A 23,409-nucleotide genomic window follows, 5' to 3' on the forward strand; every position below is an offset into this window, starting at 1 on the left:
CAGCAGCCTCATACTAGCTTTGCTGAAGCCAGTAGGGGAGCACCTCTTAGCAGTGGTAGAAATAGAAAACATTATTAGAAAGGCACCATGGGTGAAATAAATGGAAGACAATTATCATGCTTGCCATTAAATTAATCACCTTTATCACTTTGCTCTGCAATGTGGTTTCAAGGCAGCTTCTGAGTAACCGGTATCAGTATGTCAGGGATACAGAAGTTGGTCAATTCATTTGAATGTTCTTTGATGCAGATTAAGGGAGTGGTGAAGGATATAACAGGAACTGTTAATGCAGAAAGATACTGTGTCAGTCCTGAGGGCAGGGAGGTGAGCAGGTTAGCAGATTTGTTGGGCAATTAACTTAATCCTCATTGCTTGCTGCAAGGCATTTCTCCTTCTTCTGGTGTTCCCCTGCCGATGAAGGACTGCTGTTGCTGCTGTGTCTCCTCTGAATGTAGGCCTCTGTATGGCGAGATTTTGCAGGATACAGAAAATGAGAATGTGGAGAATTCTGTGGGGCATTTTGTAGAGAGCCCCCAGACCTGTTCAGACATCTCAACCTCTGCTTCAGCATCCCTATGGTATACTCGATAATGATGCTGGCGGCCCCCCCCCCAAGCTGGGTTGCTCAGGTGTTGCGGGGGCTTTCAGAGGGGAATCATGAGCCACGTGGGTAGGCATTGTCTCTCAGCAGCCATCTTGCCACATTCCCAGAAGAGCTCAATATTAACAGAGTGGTAGACTGTGGAAGGATAAGTGCATCATGACAACTGCCTGGGTACGTTGCACGATCCTGCATCATTCTGCTTCTATGATCAGACACCACTTGGACGTTAATGGAACAGTAGTCTTCTACTGGCGAAGGCTGCTGGCTGGTGTTCTGGTGCCCTGACTGCAACATGTGTGCAGAAATGATGCCCTGAATGTGAGGGAAGCCAGCAGATGCTGTTGCGAGGCAGCAGAGGTCCAGAACAGCCTAATCGGAGAAGTACAACCTCCTGATGGACTGCTCTAGATAGATCCAAGAAAGTGGCACTTGGACTTTACGCCACGTGCTGGGTATGGCCTCCTATGAACACAATCCCCTCACTCCGCCACCTGCTGTTTTCTGATAGGCCCAGCTGCTGCTGGTTACGGATGCTTTTGCTGCTTCTCTTCCTCCACCCAAATGAAACTAAATAATAGCACCCATTGTAAAGCATACTGAAGGTAATAAGGCAAATTAAGTGAGAAAGAAGTGCTCCAGAAGCTCAAAATCTCTCCTGCCAATCCAAATAGCACAAAGATTGCATGATCCAATTACCTGCAGGTTGTGCACTGTTAAAACCAGCCTTAGTGGTTTGGAGAGACCAATCCCACCAGGTTTTACTGGCAGGTTGGGCACTGCGTAGGATTTCCACGACTTGCAGTTACAATAGCATGGGGGTCTAGTTGAGTTATAGGACCTTGATTTATATGCAGTCATGAAGCCTCCCCCACCCGCCTCTGACAGGCGCCTCTGAAAACTGTGCAGTTACGATGACAGCGGGTGGGAGCACTATGGTACCAGCAGGAACCATTTTCATGACATCTGCCAAGACAGATGCTGCTCTGCGCTGAGGGTGAGCTGGACTCACTAAGAGGGCAATCCTCCTCTGACTTATCTCACGCAGCAGCACTTCCACTTTGCCAGCAGTGGAACTGGATGTCCAGCTGTTGCACTTGCCCACATAATCTGTCTCTTGCCTCCTTATTAATTTTGGATAATCCTGGTTTTGATGGAAACTTTGCTCCCACTCCCTCACTTGCCATACAGCCATTGTAAATTTATATCCTTCAAATTTTACCCATTTTTGTCCCCTTAAGGGCTTTTGACCTGCAATTCACATTCCCATCTTCCTTTGACACCTGAAGATTAAATATTTAGGTACAAACACTTCTCATATATTCTGTGCAGAGATGATGGAAAATCTGACTTAAGTATACTGGAGATCAGAAAGCTACAGCTCGTTTCTGGTAAATATTACAGTGAAAAATGAAACATTTCAACGAACACGATAATGATGTCTGCAAACAGGAAATTCCAGTTCTGCATGCATTATTTATAGTCATGCTGCAACTGTTAATTAAAATATTTCATTTTACAGCCCAACTTCACGTATTAGCATTCACAGCCCCATTTGTTAATAGATGCTCATTAAGTCTCTCAGCACATCCAGTCACAGACATTAGAAAAACAATCTTCATTCCTAAAGTAATTCAGAAAGTTTGGACAGATTCTTCAGTTTAGTGATTATTTTGTGCAGTAGCAGGAGAAAATGAATACCTTGCGAAGGTGCAGCCACTTTCACCAGAGTCAGAAATCTGGCAAAGAACAGAAAAATTCTCACCCTAGTATTTTAATCCAGTCACTTTTCATGAAGTAGTTTACCCCCACCAGTTTATACGTCCCTTCATAGTTTATACCGTTAACCATCCAGGCACTTCATCCATATCATGCATGAGTTCCCCGCGCCTTTCTGTCTTGCACTATCCCCATTTCTCTAATATCATTGCACACTAGCTCCCTCCCATTACAGTGTCACCCAAGCCTCCCTCTTTATGCACCTCTCTCACAATTCCCATCTTCATCTCATACTCGCCTTCCCATCCTTATCCTCATCTAACACTAACACCCACCATGCTTATCTCAGTATTATTTTGTTCTTTGGGATGATATTTCTTTTTAAGAATTATTCCAGCATCTGCAGTTTTTTGTCTCATTCATTTCTTTACACAAACCCTTATCCATCATCCCTTATGCAGAGAGACATCATAAGAGATACTCTTTGATACAATAACCTGCACACGTGTAGGGGCAATATATTATTTCTTCTTTCTTTCCCCTTCCTTCTTGCTCTGGTTTATGTGTTCTAAATACTGTAGCTGTCAAGCACAATCCTTGCTCATGCAGAGAGTTGCCAGCTATCCATCCAATTTGAATCATCTGTATTACACATGCACAGTGTTCCAAATTCCTTCATCTACACAAGCCTGGTCTATAGCTCCAGTTACAGCTCCATTCGTCATGGAGGCTTCATACATTGCCATATAGCTGTGTTAGCTGCCATGAAATCCTTTCTATGCTTTTAATATGTTGGTCAGCACTGTAAAACATTGCTCTATACACAGCCCTGTTGCAGTATTAGCTTCTTTTTACTGAAGTATAACTGAGTTTAGTAACTTGTGGTCTCCTTGTTAAGTCAGGCATCCCAGTAGACAATTTTTTGTAATAAGTGACATTTAATTATAATATTCAGAATATTTCATCCTGAAGTTAATTATAAATTTCCAACCTTCTCCATAATTAGAGCAAGCAATTTGCCGAGAGCAAATAAAAAAAAATTGTTGAAAATTGCAGAAGCAATTTTGTCGTGTTTCAAACGGAGTCTCATTGTGTCGGTGTCTGTCTAGCCCTCGCTCTCCTCCCCTACTCGTCACACCAGCTTTTCTCCCCCGTTCGCCTTCAGCCTTGATGTTGCATACTGAACATGAAGATCCAGTCCTTGTTGGATTGGAATGGTGCCATGTTCACTCTTTTTTTTCTTGACTTGTCATTTCAGAAACGTAATTTACTAACTGCTACCTGCCACCAAATCTTTTTATGCTAAATTATGCTGATTGGGTAGCAACCATGCCCCATATGGCGAGGGGAGACATTTGTGAGATCTGTCATTGAATGTTGTGATGCAATAAATCGCTTAAAAAAAAAATGTGCACAAACCCCACCCACTGCCAGCATTCATTAGATTGAGAAGTGCTCATGTTCAACATGGTTCGCACTGCTAAGAACAAAAGAAATAGGAGTGAATCCTACGCTCTCTCAAGCCTGCTCCGCCATTCAAGAAGATCATGGCTGATCTCTTTCAACTCCACATTCCCATCTTATTCATCCCTTGATTCCTTTAGTGCCCAAAAATCTATCGATTTCAGTCTTAAATATACTCATTGACTGCGCATCCACAGCCCTCTGGGGTACAGAATTCCAAAGAATCATAACCTTCTTAGTGGAAAGATTTCTCATCTCAGTTTCAAATGGTCAGGCCCTTATCCTGATGCTATGACCCCTAGTTCTAGACACTCCAAACAAGGGAAACAACTTCTCATTAGAACATAGGAAATATGAGCAGGAGAAGGCCATTCAGCCCCTCAAGCCTGCCCTGCCATTCAATAAGATCATGGCTGATCTGCCCAAGACCTCAACTCTTCTTTCATGCCAGCTCCTCATAGCCCTCAACTCCCCGATATTTCAAATATCTACCTACCTCCTCTTTAAATACTTTCAGTGACCTAGCCTCCACAGCTCTCTGGGGTAGACAATTCCAGACATTCACTACCCTCCGGAAGAAGAAATTCAGTTTTAAATGAGTGTCCCCTTATTCTGTAACTATGTTCCCTAGTTCCAGATTCCCCCACTAGTGGAAACATCTTCTCAACATCTACCCTGTCAAGCCCCCTCAGAATCTTGTACGTTTCAATAAGATCATCCCTCATTCTTCTAAACTCTAATGAATAAAGGCCTAAGCTGTTTAGCCATTCTTGATAAGACAACCCCTTCATCCCAAGAATCAGCCTAGTGAATCTCTTTTGAACTGCCTCCAATGCCAGTATATCCTTTCCTAAATACAGGGACCAAAACTGTACACCATACTCCAGGTGCGGCCTTACCAATACCCTGTACAGTTGTAACAAGTCTTCCCTATTTTTAAACTCCAACCCCCTAGCAATAAAGGCCAAAATTCCATTTGCCTTCTTAATTACTTGCTGCACCTATATGCTAACTTTTTGTGTTTCATGCACAAGAACACCCAGATCCCCCCGTGCTGCATTTTTTTGAAGTCTCTCTCCATTTAAATAATAGTCTGACTTTTGATTTTTCCTACCAAAGTGTATGACCTCACACTTTCCTACAATAAACTCCATCTGCCAAGTTGTTGCCCACTCATTCAACCTATCTATATCCCCTTGCAGATTCCTTATGTCCTCATCACAACATGCCCTCCCATCTATTTTTGTATCATCAGCAAATTTGGATATATTACATTCTGTCTCCTCCTCCAAGTCATTAATATAGATAGTAAATAATTGAGACCCAAGGACTGATCCTTGTGGCACTCCACTAGTTACATCTTTGCAACCTGAAAAAGACCCATTAATCCCGACTCTCTGTCTTCTGTGAGTTAACCAATCCCCAGTCCATGCTAATACATTACCCCCAATACTGTGAGCTCCTATCTTGTGCAATAACCTTTTATGAGGTACCTTATCGAATGCCTTCTGGAAATCTAAATACCGGTTCATCTACCGGTTCCCCCTCACCAACTCTGCTTGTTATATCCTCAAAGAGCTCTAGCAAATTTGTCAAACATGATTTTCCTTTCACAAAACCATGCTGACTGTTTGATTGCATTAAGCTTTTCTAAATGTCCTGCTATTTCTTCCTTAATAACGGACTCTAGCATTTTCCCAATGACTGATGTTAAATTAACTGGTTTGTAGTTTCCTGCTTTCTGTCTCCCTCCCTTCTTGAACAGGGGCGTCACATTAGCGGGTTTCCAATCCGCTGGGACCCTCCCGGAATCCAGTGAGTTCTGAAATATTTCGACCAATGTCTCCACTATCTCTGCAGCCACTTCCTTTAAAACCCTTGGATGTAGGCCATCAGGTCCTGGTGACTTGTTTGCCTTTAGTCCCATTAGTTTGTCAAATACTTTGTCCCTCGTGATAGAGACTGTTAAAAGATATTTCCTCCCATTAGCTCCTTGCTTATCTGATATCTGTGGGATGTTCATAGTGTTCTCCACCGTGAAGACCAATGCAAAATATTGGTTTAAATTATCTGTCATGTTTCTGTTCCCCATTATCAATTCGCCAGTCATATCCTCCAAGGGTCCCACGCTCACTTTAGCTACTCTCTTTCTTTTCATATACCCGTAGAAGCTCTTGCTGTTTGTTTTTATATTTCTTGCCAATTTACTTTCATAATCAATTTTCTCCCTCTTTATTAGCTTTTTGGTCAATCCTCTGGCCTACCACTAGTTTTCACCACTACGTATGCCTTAGTTTTTGATTGGATGCTCTCCTTAACTGCCTTTGTTAACCACGGGTGGTTCATCCTTCTCATCCAGTCCTTCTCAGCATCTACCCTGTCAAGCCGTCTCAGAATCTTATAAGTTTCAATAAGATCATCTCTCATTCTTTTAAACTCCAGGGAGTATAGGCCCATTCTATTCAATCCTTCTTCATAGAACAACCCTCTCATCCCAGAAGTCAATCTAGTGAACCTTTGTTGCACCCCCTCTAAGGCAAGTATATCCTTCCTTAAGTAAGGAGACCAAAACTGCACAGTACAGTAATTTCACATTAAACAGCAAGTGGCATGTTCAGTTACTGATGTAAACCTTGAGTATCATTGTATGCTACTGCAACTCTTTAAAGGGCTTAGACAGACATCAAAGATCTAAGATCAGAGTGAAGGTTTTATTATAAATTTGCATGTTTGATGGTTTTCTAATTTGTAACCATTAACATTTTATTTTTTTGCAGAAAAAAATCAAACAACATAACATGTGGGCCGAAGGGCCTGTACTGTGCTGTACTGTTCTATGTGAAAGAGGACACTGAAGATACAAGCTGTATTGTATAGGAGCAATTCTGTGCTCCACAGGTAGAAGGCTGCACTCGCAGGCAGCTCAGGTTGTAGATAAGGTTGCAACATGGTAGGCCCAATTCCTGGGCCTGTGCTTTGAGTTCAGCTCCCCACTGCAAGTTTGTGATTGCTTAATTATCTGTTATATTCAGACAAGGACCCATTATAAAGTTTTAGGCAACCAGCGATATCTCTAGCCAAACTAACAATCAGGGAAAAAGACAAATCAAAAGTGGTCTATCCTGATACTGATATTAGAGCGCAAACATACATTTGATGCAGGGGGATGTGACTTAGCCCCTGTGTTTATGCTTTATGGTGAAATGTGAAGTCCTCTGTTAAAGGACAGCAGACTCGCCATGGAAAAACATTTTGCGATTACAGAAACATGTGTTCCTAGCTTTAGTAATTAAGAGGGTTCATCCCACTTCCTTTCTTTCTTTAGCCTGTGCAAACAATCTGTATCTGTCTGCCAGTGATTATTTAAAGCAGCTGGACATTTTGGCAAGCAGATAGTTGCTTACAAAATGTCACAGGGAATAAAGTATTAAGCTTTCAATGCGAATTGAGGAAACAAAATAGTGAAATAAGAAGATTGGTTGAATTAAAAAGCAACCACAATTTTCTAATTCAATGAGCTTCTTGAACATGTCACACTAGTCCAAACACATAATGCAGCACAGACAATCCAATAGGACCATTCTCTCCTGAAGTGATGGAATGCTTAAAATCATCAAGGAAGCTATTATATGGCATTGGTCAGATGTAACTCAAATAATAACAGTGTTTCATAAAGAAAATCATTATTTGAGACAAGTTACACTGGCTCTGTGTTTAAAAATAAATGCAAAGAAAAATGTTGACAAAATGCCAAGAAAAGTATTTTCACAGCACTAGAGCATTTGACTTTTTATTTGTTCATGGGATGTGAGCGCTGCAAGGCAGCATTTATTGCCCATCCCTAATCGCCCTTGTGGGGAAGAGCCACTTAATAACCAACACAGTTCCTAGAAGACCCTGCACTGGAAGACAGACCATGATCACAGACACCCGCTAAACACAGCAGAGTCCATTTAGTCTGTCAGACATCATGACATCAATAAGATGAAAAGCTGTGCAATTAAACACTCAGATTAAAATGGAAACCCATAAAATACATGCAGAAAAATAGCCTTCTGTTGGGGGTGGCACCAGGTGATTTAAATCACCGGGCATGACAGCTTCTTTCTTAAAACTGGATTTTTATAAAAGGTACAGTAAAAGCACCTACCGATCATATGCTGCAGTGCTTTGTGTCCCTGGCAGTGTGAGTGGTACACCAATGTATTATGAAACTAACTAATGGCCCATTGAGTTTGAAGCCCAGGCTGGTGACTAATGTACTTAATTTGGCTCAACCCATCTCAGCCAAAGTGTCTGGGAAGACATTCCTTCCTACAACTTCTCAGTATAACCCCTGAAGAGTGGACTGAGGGGCACTATTGATCTGACAGGCCAGACTGTCCCTCGTTCCTCACTGAGACAGTGGGTATGGGGGCAGCGAAGTGGAAGAAATACGAACTAAAGCAAACAAACATACAAATAAGCAAAAGCACCATGAAGAACAGCCACCATTTTGATCATGTGATTGTGGACCAAATTAGCACATTTTCCCTGAAGCAATGCTTGGTAAGCTATTCCCCTACTACGTTGTGAAGTCTTGAGTTAACAGTGTAATTTGCATTTTGATATAGTAATTTATGCCAAAAGAATGTTAATACGTCAAATAAAGTGTGACAAGTATGAAGTTGCTCCTCTTTAAAGCATCTTAGCCCCTTCCCCCTCATGAAGATGAGCTGAACCGATGACTATTTTGCTACTATTACATGAACTAACTAAAATTTCTGAAAGGATATTTATATGATAAAGAGGAGCCTTGTATTACTTTCAATAGCTCAACATCTGGTTTGTGCATGGCTGATTAAATTCATACATTTCCTCTTTGAAGCTACAGTCATTTTACCTTGAAGTGAATGTGTTTAACAAATGCAAGATTACAGGCTTGCGATTACTTACTTAGATGCTGCTTCTTCATCATATTTACACCTCAGGTCCAGGAGCTCTGTTTGTGTTGTCTTCAAAGCTGAGTAATAGATAATTACAGAAAAAAAAGGAGCATCAAGTCACATGGGTTTAATCTGCAATTTGTGCAATTACTGTCATACAGAAAGCTGCATAGTTGGTTCCATCTGATTTTTCCTCTTACTTATTTAAAAGGGGCAAGTTGTCTTGCATGATATTTTACCAGGTTTATGTTACACGGTAGTGCGTTGATACATGACGACATCAACCTTGCATCAACAATAGCACAGAGCAAGCAGATTTTTCAGCAGCCAATTTCATGGTATTTCCACTCAAACTGCTGGGGTAACTATTGTGCTCCAGCAGACAGTTGCATATGGAACTGTGTGCATTTCACCACAGATCACAGTAACTTTCCCGCACATGGTGGTCAGACACTGCATTTAGCTATTAAATGACACCCCCTGATGATATCAATGTTATTTATGTAACACATGCTGAAAGTTGCCTACCTGAGTGAAGGACCATAATTTTTTCTTCTGCTTCCCCAAGTCTGGCAGCCAAGGTGATCTGTGCTTCCTGTAGTCTCCTATATGTTTAAAAAAAAAGAGCATTTTTCTACTTAATGATCCAAAATCTAAGCTGGACTTCGTGCAAAAAGCATTTAAACATATTTAACTGAAGGGTGCAGATCCCAAACTTTTCTTCAGTCTACAGAATAGGTATTTTTGAAACTATTACAGTGCACAGGCATGTACCAGATTGATTTTGGGCGAGGGGGGGGGGGGGGGGGCGGTGTTTAATGCTCCATTTGTGCCACATGGCAAATGACCACCACCAGCATCCTCAACAAAAATCCCAGAAACAGGGAAAGTCTTGCCCCTTCATGGGATGGCCCCAGCTAATCCTTTTAAAAACAGGGCCACACCTTCTTCCCTGAGCTGATGTGTGCATTCAACTTCAGATTCTCTCCAGTAACAAATATTTAAACACAAGTCACACCACCCAGCGCAAAGGCAGCAAGGGAATCAAAGATGAGGCTCTTTCTATTTTTATTGCATGACAATGCAACCATGTGGCTTCTGGCAGTATTTTTATCCACTGCTGATTTAAAACCATCCTATAACCTGGACTTGATGCTTCTTCATCCTTATTCATATTCTCAGTATTTGGACTCTATTATTCATCATTCCTATTATGTCTGCATTTGCCTCAATTTACAAACGCCTGTGGTGTCAGGTGAACAATTTTTGATTTGGATTCAGTCTCAGTAGGTATACACACCAGGCTCTCAGAATTCCCTTCTGGATGTGGTACATCCCAAGAGGAATGCAGGAGAGTTAGGGCTGTTCTTTTACACAATAGCTTTATAGTAATAATCAAAACCTTCCAAAATAGTTTGGTTAGGAGAAGTGCTTTTTGCTCAGATTTCTTTGGTAGATGAATGAGGAAAATTGTCCTACGACGCCTACAACCAGAAGTCAACTGTAGCCCTGTTACAGCATGTGTCATCTTTGTGAACCTGCAGCTGCAGAAACATGGTTTAACTGCAATGTAAATGAACTTCAATGAAAGGAAAACCACTTGAACTATAATCAAATTTGTTTAGTACACTTGAAGCTTCAGTTGGTTATAAACATGAGATTTTGAATGAACAATTAGCATGCATGCAATCAGCATCATTAATATAAAAATTCCATATTTATATGGAGGTCAAGAGGAAAAGAGAAGGGATGACAAAGAGAGAGACAAAAAGAAACAGCAGCATGAAAGAGATGGGACAACAGAAGGAGTGTGAGGAAAGAGCATGAAGGATAGGAGAAAGAGGGAGGGGTAAAAGAGAGGAGAGGGAAAGAAGGAAGAGAAGGAAGGAAGAACAGAGGGAAGAAAGAGAAAAAGATAAAGAAAAGAGACCTCATCTTATGCAAGTACAGCATTAATTACTGCAGCATTGTGCACGCTGCCACTTTCAGTCTGGATTAGATTTTCCTGAAGATTTACTGGGCAATTATCGTCTTCTCATGTACCTTTCTTTTTCTGCCTCATTTTTCTGTGACAGGTTATCGCTTTTAAGTTCGGTGCTGTCTGTGCTGGTCTTTTGTAATTCTTCAGACGCTTTGATGCTAGCTGGAGAGGTTTCAGCTGATTGTTCTGTGGCTGTAGGAAACAAGATGGAATTGTGATCATATCTGTACAACACCCGGACAACTTGGAATGCTTTAGTGCACATTATTGTCCACAACTTGCCAGCATCTTTGAGGCAAGAACTCCTTAAAAAGCTGCTCACTTTAACTATAAGCATAAATGAACAAAAAATAATTAATTCATCTACTGTGTTCTTTCACCCAGAACATTTTGATGACCAGATCTTGCATGAATTATTATTTTCATGCATTGTGAATTAAAATCAATCGGCAATTATGTAAATATGTTTTAGCACTTTTCTCCATATCTTTAATGTTTGTTTTGCACCACTGCACACACTCCACTAGCACAGTTTCTACCACACAATTTTTTTTTTTTAAAAGAGTACAGTGTCTGCAGAAAGGAAGTCACATGAATTTAATTAAAATCTAATTAAGTCTTTACAGTCAAAATTAGACCCCCAAGTACAGTTTTCCAAGGCATGATCAAAGAAAACTAGTTCAGTGAGGGTAAGTTTAAGGTTACAATGTAACAACTTAAATGGTAGACAATGGTATAGGACATAATTCTCCCATATGAGGGAATGGAGCTGGCATTCATGGATGGTGAGCAGTGAAGGGACTGGTACTGGGCAGTGCAATTTTCGTTTGGCCGAGATGAGCATTCAGTGATTCCCCCAAACCTCTGGTTTGGTCACTGTGTTCAGCGGAAGATCAAAAGTGTACCGGCGTCGTAAATATAACATCGGATCCCGATTTTAAATACACTGATGAGGCTTACAATTGTTTAGACAAAATGGTGGCTATCTAAATTGAGGCCCACTTAAAAAAACACTCTGACTTTCTGTCTGAGGCCGACCCAATTATAAGTTTTGAAACAATTTTTAGTTTCATTATGACCTCCCCTCACACTGGAAAACAGGGCAGTAGTGAGATAAAAATTCACTCCATCAGATTTTATTGGAAGAAATGAAGCAATTCTTAATGCACTGTTTTATTAGATTTTAAACAATGAAACAAAATATGAAAGGTACTTTAAACAAAGAACAATAATGACCTGGAGTTTGCATTAGTAATACCGGCAGGCTGCCAGTGCCCATGATTATTAGTGGGAGAAACTGACAGCAACTTCTGACTTCCGCACATGTGCAGTTAAATGCAGAAATCCTACTCCTCCACAGGATGCACTGTTGTAGTATTCAACAATGGAATCAACATAGAAATCACTGATTTGGTGTGTATTTAAACTACTCTCGCTGCAAAGACTGATGAAAAGTTGAGCCTTTTTCAAGCAGGAGTGACTGAGTTTTAAACAGCACCCCAAGTCATAATTACTGATGAACAACTCTCTTGCCCTGAAAAATTAACTTAACAAGTGTGCAGTCTCATTCCGTCAGAAGAAAATTCAAATGTTGCAAAATTTTATTTAAAAAAACTAATTCATTTTAAAATCTGTTTTAGTATTTAAATATCTCGCGTAATTCCATGCGTATGTTTCGATCTTTATTCCACTTTCTGTACAATGATTTAAATGTAATATATATTTTCTGCTTTTTACTTCCAGTTTTGCACGTCTGAAAGATTTCTTCAATCTCAGTTGCTGATCAGCCTGCCTGTTGCTAAATGCCAAAGATCACCCATAGAAGGTGCCAAATTCAAACTTGTGTCAGAATAGAGGAAGTCTGCATTCTAGAGTGCGTTAACACTTTGTGGGCAGCTTTGTATGAGGTAAATAGTGAGTGCCTTTCCATTGCTGCTGATTGCAAAATCCAAGCCAAAAGCAGCAAAGGTGAGGGCTGAGTGGGCCATGTCTTTGTATTTTGTCCTTTCATCTCTATGACTTGATGTTAAACGCAGGAAGACTGACAAAATAAAACTAAAGTCTCTCAATGATCTCCAAGGGTCCACAAGTGAGCTGATTTTGGCCAGTTTCTACAAAGTTCCTAGCAAGCTAGTAAGTGTAATTTTACTATGTTAAAGATGCTATTTCAATGCAAGTTGTTATTGTTGTTGTTCTTTTTCATAATTCAGCACTAAATTTACAAACTCAGTGAACCTCCAAAGTTGGCTGATGGATAAAAGACAAGGGGGAGGAGTTTTAGCCTCCAAGGGGGACAGGCAGGCAGGCATGCATGTCATTTTCCCTGGATGCAGGATGGGGGGTGAGGGGGGACAGGGACAGCAGGACTACCCTCCTGCAAGCAGTGAGTAGCCAATTCAACTGATTAATGGCCTATTAAGACCCATTGTTGGAGGCCAACTGGAATCTCCCTGCCTGGCTTCAGCTGTAGCTGGAGTCTGCCCTGTGGAGGGGCTCCACAGCAGTGGACCAGCTGCCAAGGCCTTTTTTATGGTAGATGTAAAAAGGTTGGAGAGAGGATGCCTCCATTTTGGGGCGCTCTCTCCCTCACTTACCTGCCATGGCATCCTGCTGACTTTCCAAGTGGAGGGTCTCCTATTGGCCCTCCACCTTTGAGAGGCTGCCCTGTGTCCTTAATTAGATGGCGAGCTCACTCTCTGGCCATTAATTGGCCAATTTGGGGAAAATCACAGATGATGGACTGTTCCTTACACAGCGCGGGGCTTCGGAACCCCATTTGAGCTTGATGGTGTGTGCTAGAGCCAGCAAGAAAAATTCTGCCTAAGATCATATAGGCGAAGCAGCGCCCAGGAAATTCCAGGCCAAAATGTCACTTGAGAACAGTGTATAAATGTATCATGGACTGGAGTTGGGACATACTGTAAAGCAATGAAGCAATCACTGCTATAGTTGATGTGGGAATGTTTTTGCTGACACTGGATACGAGGGGTAAAAGGGTGTTCTGATCATCGTCACAATGTACACAACATGGATTAAATGTGTAAAATGCACAAAAAAATCCAAAGAAGGGAAGACAGATGGCAGTAGAGGAAATTACTAAGTCCTGGAACAAAAATAAACAGTGGCAATGTTTCCTTCAAACTTTGGGGAAAATTATTATACAACTCTCCACTTATTACATTGAACCTTCTTATGAAAAAGGATTATCCATTCTGAAAAGAGAACAGCACTGAACTACAGAATTGGAAATCTCAAAAAACATTACCAGATGATCTGATAAGATCACACATTGTTTTATTTGATCATTTCATCTTAGTCGAATTATCTGATGGAGCCTATTTAAGTTAGTGTGTTCACTTTTGCTGGTTAGCGGACTTTGAGTGACTCCCAGTGTAATCAAGTGGTCAGGTTTAATGGAGATTGCAGTGTAAATGTAAATTTCATGTGAGGATCTTAATTTGTGACTACATTAAACTGCGGCTGCAGCAGCGCTATTTACGCAAGCTCGCACTGAATAATTCTATGCCTCACACAAACATAGTGGAAAAGTTGCCCAAAAAACATAAAACCAGATGGTAACATTTCATATTAAAAATATGCTATAAAGTACTAAATACTGAGCATTGCTGTAATCGTGTAACATCCTACCCTTATAAACAGCTGTTTAGTAATGCCATAATAACATTGCTATTTATTTAGATTTTAATACAGCTGTAAAACAACTAATTAGGTTCTAAGTATTAGCTAAGATTGTGCAATGCAGTATTAATTTGTAATAATTACTGGCTATAAATAAAAATGTGTTACCATCTCATTTGGTGATTCGGTTTTCATCTTTTATCCTGAACCTCATGTAGCTCTTTTAAGAATAATCTAAATAATGAAAATCAAGAACTGAATAAACTCACTGTACTTCCTGTGTTATCAAACCTTTGTCATTCTAAAATTGACCTATCGTTTGTACAAAACTAAACTACAATGTACTAATAAAACATTTTAAATTCTAATTATGTTAATCATTTACAGAAAATAGATCCATGGATTTAATAGCTTTAATTCCAGAAAACACTTTTTAATTGACTTCCGCTGGGAATGGGGTAGAGTGTGGCAGTGGATTAGTGTGCCTGACTGAGGACTTGAGCTCAAATCACACCATGGCCTGTTGTGAAACTGAATTTTAATAAATCTGGTAATTTGTAGGCCAGCATGAAAGTTGCCTCATTGTTGCAAAAGCCCAACTGGTTTAGTAACATCCTTCAGGGAAGGGAGCCTGCCAACCCTATACTGTCTACATTACATGCGACTACAGTCTTGCACAACATGACTGAACCTTAATGGCCTCTGAAGTGGCCGAGCAATTCAGTTGGAAACAATTGCTACAAAATCGAAAAGTAACAAAAATAAAATCAGGCGGATCTATTCACGACTGTCCAATCGTTGGGCTGAATTTTCCCAGTTCCATGGTGGCGGACTTGGAGGTGGGGGGTGCCAGCAAAATAGTGGGGATCTGCACGGGACGGCTCTGCGACACATCCCCACCGTTGGGGAACTTTCCCAGGGCAGGCTGGGAGTAGGACAAGCTGCCCAGCAAATTAAGATGTTTAAAGACCCCAATTAGGGGTGATTTTGTGAGCTCGCCAACATTTTACTGGCAGTGGAGCAGCCAAACACATGCAGCGGCCACTGGCTCACTCGAGGCTGCCTCCCTGTGACAGGCTTGGGGGGGCCATTGGAGCTGGAGGCCCCATTTCCCAATGATGGGGCCGCGGGCAGGAAAATCCGCAACTGTGGCTGAAACGATTTAACTGGAGGGGTTTCCCCTCCGCTCTGAGGCTTCACCTTTCATAATTTTTATTTTAGAACTATGCCTCTGAGGGCTCCTCCATTTTGAAGCGCCCTCGCGTTCCTTGACCTGTTTGAGCAACGTTCACCTCTTCTGGTGGGACTGCCGAGGCACCAGAGCTGCCAACACTCTGTTTGGGCTTACAGCATTGAGAGCCTGTCCACTGTCCTCAATAGGATGGCGAGTGCAAAGGTGGCCAACTGGGAGGTCTGAGACGATCTTGCTGCTGACGTCAGACTCCCAGAGCCCGAGAGAAAATCCAGTCCATTGGGTCAGGACAAGACTTAGGGGTAATCTCAGTACTGTTGACCCTGTGGAGTTCTCATCAATATCCAATTGCTTAACTAGTCGGTGGGGCACTACTCCCAGCTTCTGGACTGGAGCCCAGGTTGGGAGAACTGTCTATAGGCAAGGTAAGCAAAAGATTGAACATAGACAATTTTCACAGTCATTTCTTTCAGGCAAAATCCCAGATTTCTCCATCACCTTCATGGATATGTCCTATTACACCAGCAGGATAGATCCATCAGAGGTGAGGGCACAGTAGTATATAACCCTAAAGTGGTTCAAAGGAGAAAACGAACCACTATCTTCTCACGCTAACTAAGGATGGACAATAAATGCAGCCTTGTCAGTGTCACAGATAACCCAAGAACGATTTTTTAAATAGAAACAACTTTCATTTTACTCACCCAGTTTCAGCAATGCACACTCTCAGGTCAAGCACAGGTGTACAGGAATAGTCTCTCTACTCTGTCCCCAGAATGTGCTTGAACCACGTCATATGACCAGAACCCATAGTGCAACATGATATCATACCAGCTATCCTATGCACAGAGTGAGGTTGTCAATTCAGTGCAAATTAGGGCAAGTTTTGCTAAATGGAAACTGGATTGAGTTTGCCACAATTATTTCACATGGTGTCCTTATAACCAGCAGCATTTGAACCCTAGTGTTTAGCACACTGTGCTACTGACCAATGAATATCATGGGTATCATCTTCACATGATTACAAAAAGCTCCTTTTTCCCTTGATTATGTTGAGTAACAGGGAGACCAAACTACAAATTTCTCTATTGGTTTAGTGATTTCATATTATCCCAATTAAGTAATGCAATCTTCCAACTGTACTAAAAATATTTATGTGCAGCAAAACTGATTAGCTGTAGAATTTGTGTTCAATCAGTGCTTGAATAGTTCAGCACATTTATTATAATAAATCTATTGATACAGTAATTATCTTGAATTAATATATAAATACATTTACTAATTAAACTGAAAGCTATTAAAGAGCAAGCTTCATGGGAATTAACTTGCACACAGAGAGGAGTCTTGCAGAGCATGCTCTGTACATTTCTGTTCAGTCTAAAAACAAACCCCATTGATCATTTGTCAGCAAGCAGATTTGCCAAAATAAGTTAGTGGTTGCTGCTTTGAGACGTAGCTACTCTGATGTGGTGTCAACTGGAGCACATGGGCTGCCAACAGTTGCTTGAAGTGGTGGGGTGGGGAGTGTTTGTGGAGAAAAATAACAACAGAAGGTAAGGGGAGCCTAAGAACAAAGCTTCCCTGGCTGGAGGAATTGGTGGGGGAGGCATGGGAGGAGGATGTGGGGGGTGGCGGAATGCATGGGGATGGTATAGCATAAGGGTCTGAAAGGGTTAATGTTGAGAGAGTGTAAAGAATACTTCCTACCATGATGATGCACGAGATCACACGTGAGAGAGACTTTAGATAGATGCAGCATGGTTTTAGAGGAGTCACACACTCGTGTGAAGCTGTACATAGTTGTAATGTAATAAAGATTAATGTTCTAATTACTCCAGACTAAGGAATCTCTCTAAGCTAGACTAACTATGTATATTAAAGTCGAAGTGTGCCAAACAAACATACAACAGATGGGATGGGGATGATGTGGAAGCGATGGGGGTGATGGGTTTGGCATGGGGGGAATTGCATGGGAAGGTTGGAGTGGCATGGGATGGGGACTTAAAGAAGTGCTGTTGCAGTGAAGAGATTAATGTCACCACAAATGTTTTGTGGATATTTACTACTTTATAATACTCTTCACATTAATGCACATACTTCCCAACACCGTGCTAGTCAACTTTGCTTTTTTCCTCCATCTAATTCCTGCTCTTTTGGCATTATTTTTTGTTTTATTGCTGTCTGTCCTTCCTAGCTTTTCACGTATCTTGTTTTTCCTCTTTGCTGCTGTGTCCTGATAGTGTCTCCCCTTGCCAAATTATTTGATGTCTCCCACAGCACTAGTTATCCTCCCCATGAGGATAGTGCTCCCAGCCACGTTCAGGTGCAAACTGTCTGGCTTGCAGAGTCCTTTCCTGCCTCAGAACTGGCCCCAACATCCCCAAAATCTGAAGCCTTCTCTCCTGCACCACTAATAGAATGTTATCTTTTATTGTGAGGGGAATTGAATACAAAAGTAGAGAGGTTATGCTTCAGTTATACAGGGCATTGGTGAGACCACATCTGGAGTACTGTGTACAGTATTGGTCTCCTTAGTTAAGGAAGGATGTAAATGCATTGGAAGCAGTTCAGAGAAGGTTTACTAGACTAATACCTAGAATGCGCGGGTTGTCTTATGAGGAAAGGTTGGGCAGGCAAGCCTTGTATCCGCTGGAGTTTAGGAGAGTAAGAGGTGACTTGATTGAAACATATAAGATCCTGAGGGGTCTTGACAGGGTGGATGTGGAAAGGATGTTTTCTCCTGTGGGAGAATCTAGAACTAGGGGTCACTGTTTAAAAATAAGGGGTTGCCCATTTAAGACAGACATGAGGAGAAATTCTTTCTCAGAGGGTGGTGAATCTTTAGAACTCTGTTCCTCAAAAGGCAATGGAAGCAGAGTCTTTGAATATTTTTAATGCACAGGTAGATAGATTCTTGATAAGCAAGCGGGTTAAAGGTTATTGGGGGTAGGCAGGAATGAGGAGTTGAGGTTACAATCAGATCAGCCATGATCTTGTTGAATGGTACAGCAGGCTTGAGGGGCCGAGTGGCCTACTCCTGCTCTTAATTCGCATGTTCTCCAGCTACACATTCACCTACTCTATCTTCGTGTTTCTAAACTCACTAGCACATCATACTGGGAGCAATCCAAGATTACCGTTTTTGAGGTCCTGTTCTTGAATCTTTGTCCTAGCTCCTGAAACTCTGCCTGTAGGACCTCAACCCTTTTCCTACCTATGTCATTGTTCCAATATGGACCACGACTTTGGGATGTTCCTCTTTCCCTCGCAGAATGTCCTGTGCCCATACTTACATAGAAATTAATAGGAACATGAGTTTAAACTATATCTGTGGTTCCATATTATACACTATGCCACCCATGAAGACTAAAAGCTGGACACCCCTACCTTTACAATACTGTTCAAAAGAGCTCCAGAGTAACATGCTACCACAATGCCTCTACATTTATGTGACGCCCAAAGCCTGGATTATACAAAGAATCTAATGAATGTTGCTAAGATTTTGTTAGGTTAGCAAACTCTCATGTCTTCGATCACCGAGTTTGGGTCGCAAATGTGACCTGTCTCTAAATTTGGAAAAGCGGCAAGCTGTGAATTACATTTGATAAGCTATTTCTCATTAGTAAAGTGTTTATAATAAACCTGCAGGGCTACGGGGATTGAGCAGGAGAGTAGGTCTGACTGGATTGCTCTGTGGAGAGCTGGCATAGACTCCATGGACCGAATGCCTCTTCTATGCCATATATGACTCTATCTTAAAAAAAAATCAAGGCCATCATGTTAAAAAGATAGCAGCTTTTACAATAGCACTAACAGAATTTGGCAGCCACCTGAGGGTTCTGATATGGGACATGTGCTTTACGAGCCCTTTGCCCACATCTTTAGTGGCTTGTTAGAGTTAAGGATTGTTCCTCAAACTAGAAGGATGCACATCCAATTTTCAATAAAGGGTGCAAGGCCGAACTATAGAACTGAAGATTTATTAGTTTGGCTTCAGTTATAGGTAAGATGCTTGAAGGGATCATAAGAGGAGGATCAAAGACACCCAACATGGTTTCTGGAAAAGGAGGTCATGTCTTACTAATCTGAATGAATTTTTTTCGAAGAAATCACTGCATTATAACGGATGAGGGTAGGCCAATAGACCTTCTCTACCTGGACTTTCAGAAAGCTTTTGATAAGGTATTTCACAGTAGATTACTCCACAAAACAGAATATTTTGGAATTAGTGGAAAGCTGCAAAAGTGGAAGAACTGCTCTGCCTGAAGGCAGGAAGTTACCATCAATGGCCCCCTTGAGAGACGAGTTGCCAGTGATGTCCCACAGGAATCAATGTTAGGGTCAATGATCTTTACTATCTTTGTTAATGAGGGGATAAAGGTGTTTGGTGGAATGATCTGCAAGTTTGAGGATGATACGAAGATTTGTACAAGTGTTAGGATTGTGGAGGAGACAAAACAAGTGCAAGCACATCTCAATGTGTTAAGAATATGGGCTTGTGCTTGGTAAATGACAAATAACATTTGCAGTGTTATGCATGTGGGAGGTCCAACACTAGGCACACTTGCACGTTACAAGGAACAGAACTGATACCTGCAGTGAAAGAAAAAGACCGTGGTATCATAGTCCATTATGACACTGGACGAGCTACCTAGAGGTCGCCAGTTCAAATCCCACAAGCAAGTTATGAAATTGAAATTCTGGTAACTTGTGGACCAGCACCAGAAGATCATAACAATTTCCACAGTACTGTTAAAATTCATCTGGTTTACTGATGTTCTGCCACCCCTACCTGTAGGCCTGAGGTCTGCAGCCACTACTTTTTGCACTTTACCTCTGTTTTGTTTTTGATTTTTAAAAAAAAACTGTATTAAACCTGCATTGAATTTTTAAAGGCTACTTTGTAGACACTGATTTAAAACTAAGCGTGATTGTGCTTTGATTACGTCTAGTAATTAATCAATGGCAATCAGTAGTAATATTATTAACTGTGAATTTGTTTTTCCCCCAAGAACTCCTTCGTTTTGTTTTCATGCTGGTCAAAGCAGGCCAAGTTCGCAGACATTGTTTTGTCTAAACTACTGTTTTTCTCTTCTTACTAGACTGTTAAAAATAAAAGTTATTTCCTATTGTTTAAACAGGAGTCAGTTCTTACAGTATTCGATAACCCTTGAACTACAAGCCAGGACAGTGGACAGCCTTGCACATGGGGTAGTCCACTATGGTGTGGAGTCAGGAGATGGAGTTTAATAGATGGACAGTATAACCTAATTGATGGGAGGTGAGAGACACCATCAAAGGATGTGTAAACAGCCTGAGCGACCTCATAGTGCCTGTGAGAAGAATTTGATAAGGACTCATGGTTGTCAGACTCTTGTTTTGAGAAAGTTTGGATGGAGGTCTCGGAAGGCTGGAATGGAGCCAGACATTGGACTTAAAGGGGGCACAGCATCCAACATTCAGTGCTGCAGTGGAGTGGACTAGTCAACCACTGAAGACTACAAAGGAAGAGGCATCGACAGAGTGACTGACCGGAGAGTCCACCCCCGTGCAAGGTTATTCTGAGACTTGGTGATGTGTGTACCAAGGGGAACTGTACCATTTTAGGGAGCTGTCTTGAACAAACTAATCAGAAACCTGCCGTTCTATACAAAGTGTTTTTCTCCTTCCGTTTTTTAAATAAAGTTATCTTTCTTTTCTTTATCCTTAATAATTGTTTAACAATTATTTAATAAAAATTGTTTTAACACATTATTTGGTATTGAGTCACTCATTCCTGTTACGTCCAGAGTATGGCTCCAAACCTAAGGGAGACTCCGCAACGGACTCTCATGCCCTACATACCCACTCTGACCTGCATAAGCTAGTATCTGTGAAAAAACAAGATATTTGAACAGATCTCTCTGTAATGGCCCAGATATTGCATCAGAATAAGACTAAGGCAATATTAGCCCAAAAAATGCCTTCTCACTAATATTTTCAGGTTGGTCACAGGTTAGGAGAACAGTCCCATAGATTACTTAATAACGTAGAAAACAGGAGCAGCAATGGGCTATTCGGCCTCTCACGTCTGCTCTGCCATTCAATAATGGCTGATCTTCTACCTCAGCTCCACCTTCCCACACTATCTGCATACCCCTGGATTCTCTTAGTATTCAAAATCTCTGACTTGAATAATTATTTTATTTATTTAGAGATACAGCACTGAAACAGGCCCTTCGGCCCACCAGGTCTGTGCCGACCAACAACCACCCATTTATACTAACCCTACATTAATCCCATATTCCCTACCACCTACCTACACTAGGGGCAATTTACAATGGCTAATTTACCTATCACCTGCAAGTCTTTGGCTGTGGGAGGAAACCGGAGCACCCGGCGAAAACCCACGCAGACACAGGGAGAACTTGCAAACTCCACACAGGCAGTACCCAGAATTGAACCTGGGTCCCTGGAGCTGTGAGGCTGTGGTGCTAATCACTGCGCCGCCCAATATACTTAACAATTGAGCATCCACAGCTCTCAGGGGTATAGGCATCCTAAGGTTCAATACCCTTTGATTGAAGAAATACCTCCTCATTTCAGACTAAGTGGTCAACTGTTTAAGAATAAGCCTGTGACCCCTAATTCTTGACTCTCCAGCAGGAGAAACATCCTTCCGGTGTCTACCCTATGAAGCCCAAAAGAATATTATGTTTCAATGAAATCACCTCTCATTCTTCTAAACTCGAGGGAATATTGGCCTAATCTACTCAATCTCCCCTCATAGGACAATCCCCTCATCCTGGAGTCTGCAAAACCTTTGTTGCATTCCCTCTTGGGCAAGTATATCCTTCCTTAGGCAAGGAGACCAAACCTGCAAACAATACTCCAGGTGCAGTCTCACCAAGACCCTGGATAATTATATTAAGACTTCCTTATTCTTGTACTCCAGTTTCTGTAATATAGGCTAACATACCATTTGCTTTCCTAATTGCTTGCTGTACCTGCATGTTAACTTTCTGTGATTCATTACAAGAACACCCAGGTCCCTCTGAATACCAAAATTTCCCAGTCTCTCACCATTTAAAAAAATATTCTGCTTTTCCATTTTTCCTACCAAGTGGATAACTTCACATTTCCCCACATTATATTCCATTTGCTACATTCTTGCCCACTCAACTGTCTAAATCCTTTTGCAGCCTGAGTCCTCCTCACGGTTTACTTTCCCACCTAACCTGGTATTATCAGAAAACTTGGATCCATTGTGATTTAGACTGTAAATAGTTGAGAACCAAACACTGATCCTTTTGATAGCCTACTCTTTACAGCCTGCCAACCTGAAAATGACCCATTTATTCCTACTCTCTGTTTTCATTCCATTAACCAATTCACAACCCGAGCTAATATATTACTCCTAATCCCCTGAGCCTAATTTTATGTAATAACGTCTTGTATGACACCTTATCAAATGCTTTTTGAAAATTCAAATACACTGGTATTATATCTGCATTAGCTCCCCCTTACCTACCTGCCAGTTACAACCTCAAAAAACGCTTAACAAATTTGTCAAACACAATTTTGTGTTGACTCTGCCCAAACATATTATGATTTTCTAACTGCCTTGCTATCACATTCCTATTAAATGATTCCAGCATTTTCCTTTGTACTGATGTCAAGCAAACTGGCCTATAGTTCCCAGTTTCCTCTCTCTCCCCTTTCGTGAATATGCTTATGCTTATCACCTTCTAAACCATCGGGACAATTCTAGAAACTAGAGAATTCAGAACGATCAAGGCCAACACATCATCTATCTCTGTAGCTACCTCTTTTAAAACCCAAGGATGTAGGCCATGAGGTCCATGGGATTTGTTGGTTTTTGGTCCCAGTAATTTCTCCAGAACTATTT

General features: G+C 41.3%; 1 protein-coding gene across 5 annotated transcripts in view; it reads right to left on the minus strand.

The window, feature by feature from the left end:
* The window catches only part of cux2b (cut-like homeobox 2b), a 305,195-nt gene that overhangs the window by 62,555 nt on the left and 219,231 nt on the right, over positions 1-23,409 (minus strand). For 3 of the 5 annotated variants that reach the window (XM_068054960.1, XM_068054959.1, XM_068054961.1), the window contains 3 exons: positions 10,753-10,882; positions 9,238-9,314; positions 8,720-8,786 (listed from right to left, as the gene is read on the minus strand). In XM_068054960.1, the coding sequence (XP_067911061.1) occupies positions 8,720-8,786; positions 9,238-9,314; positions 10,753-10,882 (274 nt within the window). Of the gene's footprint in view, positions 1-2,302; positions 2,341-8,719; positions 8,787-9,237; positions 9,315-10,752; positions 10,883-14,497; positions 14,524-23,409 lie in introns of those variants that run through there. The other 2 variants (XM_068054962.1, XM_068054963.1) reach the window with 2 other exon arrangements.

This window comes from Heterodontus francisci, chromosome 23, assembly GCF_036365525.1.
Source record: "Heterodontus francisci isolate sHetFra1 chromosome 23, sHetFra1.hap1, whole genome shotgun sequence".
Taxonomy (NCBI): domain Eukaryota; kingdom Metazoa; phylum Chordata; class Chondrichthyes; order Heterodontiformes; family Heterodontidae; genus Heterodontus; species Heterodontus francisci.